We start from the raw sequence: 6,000 nt of genomic DNA, 5'->3' as shown, positions 1-6,000 counted from the left end.
GGTTTAACTAATGTAAATGGTGGAGTCGGGGCACCGGAACTGGGGGGCCGGGGGCCATGGCCCCATCACTTTTTACTGGCCGTAAGGGTGAGCGATAGGCGGGAGGGAGCAGGGTGAGCGGGGGGTGGGGCCTTGGGGGCCTTGGTGGGGCGGGGCAGTGTGGGGGCAGGGCCTCAGGGGGAGGGGTGGCATGAGGTGGGGCCACGGTTTGGGTGCTGGTGGCCCACCCACTTTTAGGGAGCTACCACTGACCTATCAAGTGGGAGTTGTACAGAGAAGAAGGAAAAAAGAGACGTACCCAGAAACCTGGTGGGATTTGCAAGCAGCTTGAGGTCTTCAAACCCCGATTTGAGGACTTCAGTAACTCAGCCATAGGTTAGGGACTTGTTCCAGGAGCGGGTGGGTGAGATTCTGTGGCCTGCGTTGTGCAGGAGGTCAGACTAGATGATCATAATGGTCCCTTCTGACCTTAAGAGTCTATGAGAGATTTTCCCCCCAGCCACAAACCAAGGGGGAACGAATACGAGCGCTGGAAGGAAGCGTTAAGCGGCGCCCCGACCCGTTGGCCTGGCCTGGCTTGACAGGTTTCCGACGGCCGACGTATGTATCGGGGCTGGGACCAACCCCAGTCCTGGTCTTTTTTGGACTGGAAAAGCTGCCGTTACACGAATGTTTTTGCAACAATTTATTGGATCTGCAACTAAACAAAAAAGGCCAGAGAGGCCTCTACCAACCCCATGCCCGAGCCTGAAACCAGTGATTTTACCAGAGTTCAATGCAATTAGATTGATTGTTTCATGTATTATGGTAGGACCTGGAGGCCCTCACCAAGATCAGGGTCCCGTTGTGCTGGGTGATGCACAGACACAGAGTGAGAGACAGTCCCTGCCCCAAAGAGCTCACAGTTTAAACCCAGGAAGATGTACTGCCTGCATTCGACAGATGGGGAAACTGAGGCACGGCAAATGATTGGTGCAGTCAGTCTGTGGCAAAGTCAGGAATGGCCCCCAGCTCCCCTGAATCCTGCCGCAGTGCCGTAACCGCCCGAGCAGCCCAGACCTCTCCTGTGCCTCCCTTCGATTCATACACCCGGGGCCCCTTCGGCATGGGGAAGCCCCTTGCATTCCAGTGAAGCAGAAAATGAGCTGGACCCAGCAGAAGCTGGTCTGCGAAAGCAGCAGACTCCCCCCTGCCCACCCCCACCCCGCTAAAAATCTCACCCAACCTGGCTCTCGACACCTGATCAGTCCCACCCCGCTGGCTTTAAACCAAGCAACGTGCTGCACCCCAAAAGCTAGTAAGTTACACGGCGAGAAGCTGCCATCTCAACCGTAATATCCCCCCCGCACAGGCCCCCCGGGTGGTTTCGCCGCCGCCCCCTAGATGCCATGGGCTGGTTTGGGCTGTCGGAAAGTCAGCAGGAAGTCTTGGCACCAGGCTGGCAAGTAGGAGACCGGGAGGAAATACAGCTTGGCGTCCCAGCCCCCGGAGTAGCGGGTGCGAGGGTGGCGGGCCGTCAGCCCGTGCTCCATGCAGTCGGTGACCAGGTAGAGGTTGGGGCTGGCCGGGGCTATGAGCTGTAGGAATTGCTCGTAATCTGCATGTGGAAATACAAACGAGGCCGAAGTCAGGCCCGGGGCGGGGAAGACAAACGGGAAGGGAGCGTGTGAGTCGTCCCCCCCATCCCCCTGCTTCGGAGTGGCTGCAGAGACTGAAATCAGACCTTCCTGCTTCAAAACGGGAGCCGAACGAAGGGGAAACGGTCCGGAGCTTCTAGGGCCACCGTGGTTCGAGCCACCGGACAGCGGGTGCGTGTACACGCCCACCGGCAAAGCAGGAATAGATCCCGGGATGTAGGAGCTATGGGGCGCCTCTGGATTGCTACCAGATCAGCGCGGGATCCTGCGTTGCACCTGGCGCGTGGCAGCGCACGAGGGAGGAGCCGGTCCTGCGAGGATGAGCCTGGCCCTGGGAAACCGGACTGCAGCCCTTCCTGCGCCACTGGCCGCGTCTTCAGAGCCGTGGGGGCCATTGGGCCCAATGGAGGCTTCGGAGAAGAGCCCCCCCCGGGCTTTGGACTAGAAAGCTCCAGCCCCACCCCGGCCGCAGCGCAGCAGGCCCCAAGCATCAGCGGGGTTCAGTTTATTCCCCGCCCTCATCCGGCTACAATCCCCCCCGGAGCAGCCAGCCCCGGCCCGTTCGCCCCCTCGCACTCACAGGTGTCGAAGTAGCGCTGCCCGTACGACTCTTTGATCTCGGCGGGGACCCGGCGCCACACCTCCTGCATCATGTCTTGCATGAGCTGGGTATTTAAGATCTGCGTCCTGAAGGCGCCCGGCTCTACGATGCAGACCTTGACCCCAAAAGGAAGGAGCTCCCGCCTGGAACGGAACGACGACGTGACTACGGAAGCCCCCGCTGAGGCACAGGACCCCCCCCCCCATGGAGTTGGGAAGGCTGGATGCAAAGGGAGTGAGGGAAGGTGCTGGGGGGCAGAGACGGGGGAGTGTCCGGTTATGGGGGGGTCCCAGACGCAGTGTGTGTGGGGAGGAGTTTGGAGACCCGTGAGGGTTGCTCTACGTAGGCAGAGCTTTGCCGACCCTCCCGGAGCCCCGAGGTTCTTGGCCCAAACCCGTCCCCGGTGAGGACGCGAGTGCGGACGTGCCTGTTAATGGCTCTCACCGGAGGCTGTCGGAGAACGCCTCCACCCCGAACTTGGCCGGGCAGTAGCCCCCTCCAGCCATGGCCAGCCGGCCCATCGTGCTGGCCATGTTGACGACCCGGCCCCTGGCTCGCTTCACCAGGGGCAGGAAGCTGAGGGTCACCTCGATCAGGCCGATCAGGTTCACGTTCAGCACCTTGACGAAGTCGTCCTTGGTCAGCCACTCGTTGGGGGCCGTGGGGATGATGATCCCCGCGTTGTTCACCAGGCCCCAGAGCCCTGGGCGGAGGGGACAGAAGGGTTTGGGGGTGGCTCGTCTCCCAGTCCCCCCCGGCCCAGGTGCTCGGAGAATCAGGCCCTATATCCCCTCCTGCCCTCCCCTGCTACAGAGCCCCAGGGCTGCTCCGGTCACTGGTGTCCCGGGCCAGGCCGACGTGACCTGCTTCTCAGTCCCAGCACGAGAGCACGGCCGCCTGCCTCGCTGTGCTGCTGGGGGGGCAGGGAAGGAGGTGGGCGGGGGCAGGTAGCGAGGGGCAGCAAAGCTGGGACACATGGGGCTGCCCCCCCCCCCAGCTGAGCACAACACAAGCTCTGAAAGCCAATCTGGCCTGTCGCTGTGCCCAGACCTGCCTGTCTCCTTCGGGGAGTTTGGGGGGGAGTGCGGGAAATTCCCCACCCAGCTCTGGCAGGGAAAACCCGCCCCCACGAGGATGCACTTTGCCAGCACGACTTTGAAACATGGGGATTGTGCCAGCCGCTGCCCCCGCCCCCGGCCCCTCTGCAGCCTCGGGCGAAGGGTCGGCAGGACGTTAATGCAGGCTCCAGGCTCCCGGGACCTCAGGCAGAGGGGGCAGGACACGGCCCCAGCCCCGGCCCCGTGCAATAACCACCAGCATCTCGTCCAGGCCGCACCTTTCTCCCCCACTCGTTCCTTCACCCAGGCGCTGGCCGCGGCGATGCTGTCGCTGCGGGTGACGTCCAGGATCACCGTCTGCAGCCGCTCCGACGTCGCCTTCCTCAGCTGCTCCGCGCCCGGCTGGGTGAGACACGCCGCCAGCACCCGCAGGCCCCGCGCGTCTAGCTGCTTGGCCAGCAGGTTCCCGAAGCCGGAGTCGCAGCCGGTGATCAGGACGTATTTCTCCGGGAGGCCCTCGACGCGCTGCCGCTCCCGGTACCATCGGCGCAGGAAGTACAGCCCCAGCAGGGCGGCCAGGTACAGCCACATCCTCCCAGGCGGCTTGTTTGACCGTCGATGGAGTTAAACAGCCCCTGCTGTCAACGTGACCCTGCGGCGGGACAGTGCTAAAGAGTCAACGTTAGTCGGGGGTTCTCAGCCGCCAAGACCCCGTTAGGAATCGTAACTATTTATTCAAGACACGGGGAGGAAAAAAGGGATGAATCTGTGCAAGCCTTTAAAATGCAAAGGGATACGCCAGGTTTTCCTTTCAACCATCTCCCTTTACCCCGTCTGACGGTGTTTTTAGATGGCAGTAAACATGCTACCCCGGAGATTCGTTGAGATGGGGTGCAGCTGCAGGGGTTGTTAATGTTCAAACCCATTTCCTGGAGGGCCGAACCAGACAGACACACCCAAAAGGGAGAGAGAAAAGCGCAGTGAGAGAACCCTCGGAGCCTGGCCGCTGGAGAACGGCCCGGTCTGATCAGTCGCTCGGAGACCTGGTCCCATACTGGAAAATACGCCGGCTAAACCCGACGCGGGTTAGGCAAGAGGAAAGTGATGGGAAGAAAATGGCACCAAAGTGGGCAAGGGAAAAACATCCCCGGGGAAGGGGTGACAGCGGGAAACTGAGTCTCGCTCCCAGGGGCTGTCCAGGATCCAGGAGGGGGTTGTTTAAAAGCCAACAGGAGGGGAAAGTTTACGGGGTGCTCGGCTCGTGGGGGTGCTCCCAGCCCCCTGCCATGAGCGGCTCATCATGGCAGGGGGCTGGAGGGGATATGCCCGATTCCACCCCTTTTCCCGGGGCCCGTCCGTCCCTACCTCTTCTCTGCCTCCTGCCCGGTGCAGCAGCACACAAGACCCTCACAAGGTCTGTCAGCTGATGGGCACAGGGCAGGAGAGGGGGAGGCGCAGGAAGGCAGCACGTGGGGGAAGAAGCGGGGGAGGAGGGAGTTTGGCTGCCAGCAGTACCAAGCTTCTGCCTCCTGCTCCCGCAGGAGAGAGCGGGGGGGGCACCGCTTCTGAAAGGCTGCCGACCCCTGGGCTTGGACAAAGTCCGGCCTGGGATTTAAAGTGACTGGTTCCAGCCCTGCATTTCTTGGCTGCAGCTTCCAGCTCCGAACCCACCGGCTGCCCCAGGACCCCAGCGGTGGGGCCGGGCGGCTTGAGAGGGACCGGCTGGCAAGCGATGGTACGGTATTTCCTGGGCTGGCGCTGTCCTCGTCATTGCCCTGGGGGTCACCCACAAAAGATCCCACCAGGACCCGACACAAGAGCCCCCCAGTTCTGATATCCTTGTGGAAGCTGCTTCCTCCAGGCCACTGAGAGGAGACCCAAATGGGTGCGGGGGCGGGGGGGGGAGTCCTGGAAACAAATGGGTAAGGGCCCTGTGTGACGTTATGAGTGTAAAATAATATTTCATTGAATATAGGGCCAGAAAGAGTTAATTAACTCAGGCTGACCTGACCCAGGGGTGAACTGTAGAAACTGGTTAGGAAGATCTGTAAATGAACAGAGCTTTGAAATGCAGCCGCATTGTGAGAGATCTCAAGGGGAGATGTTTGCTCAGGTCTTGTGATGTCAGCAAACAAGACTTGTCTATTGCTAGAGTTTTAATTCAAAGATCAAAAAAGGAATATTAACATTTATGATGATACTTGAGTGAAATAGTGTTATTGTCTCTGTGTCTCTTTGAAGGTTGTGGTCACCTGTATCTGACTGTTTAATGGATAAATTCCCCTGGGCTAATTGCCAGGATGTTTAGGAGAAGGAGTTAAGCCGATTGTTTTCTCAGGCCGAAAGGCTGCAGGAAATGTATAAACACCCTGGGACACGATCCTGCTTCATCTCGGAGCTGCTTTGGGTTTCAAGAGGGGGAAACCTTAAACCCCAAAGATTGAGATCCCCAGTCACTGACTGGAGTCACCCTGAATATGGACATTGGACTCTGGGCTAGTTCTGAAAGGACTTTTGGCAACTACAAGGTCACCTCTGCTACGTATCTGAACCTCAAGAATTGAATTCAAGTCTGTCTGTAGATTGATCTTTTAACCACCACTCTCTCGCTTTTCTTTTTTAATACATTTTAGCTTAGTTTATAAGAATTGGCCAATAGTGTGTATTTTGGGTAATTGAACCTGGGTATGTGGCTGATCCTTTG

General features: G+C 59.4%; 1 protein-coding gene across 1 annotated transcript; it reads right to left on the bottom strand.

The window, feature by feature from the left end:
* Positions 1–675: 675 nt before the first annotated feature.
* On the bottom strand, positions 676–3,887 carry LOC120391160 (retinol dehydrogenase 7-like). Its single transcript, XM_039514575.1, has 4 exons — positions 3,575–3,887; positions 2,683–2,941; positions 2,218–2,381; positions 676–1,597 (listed from the first exon to the last, which is right to left on the bottom strand). The coding sequence occupies exons 1-4, from the start codon at positions 3,885–3,887 to the stop codon at positions 1,380–1,382; spliced, it is 954 nt and encodes a 317-aa protein (XP_039370509.1). The 3' UTR covers positions 676–1,379.
* Positions 3,888–6,000: the final 2,113 nt, after the last annotated feature.

The sequence above is a fragment of the Mauremys reevesii genome, linkage group 25, assembly GCF_016161935.1.
Source record: "Mauremys reevesii isolate NIE-2019 linkage group 25, ASM1616193v1, whole genome shotgun sequence".
Classification (NCBI taxonomy): Eukaryota; Metazoa; Chordata; order Testudines; family Geoemydidae; genus Mauremys; species Mauremys reevesii.
The sequence above is the reverse complement of the archived record's forward strand: the minus strand, read 5'-3'. Positions and strand labels throughout refer to the sequence as shown.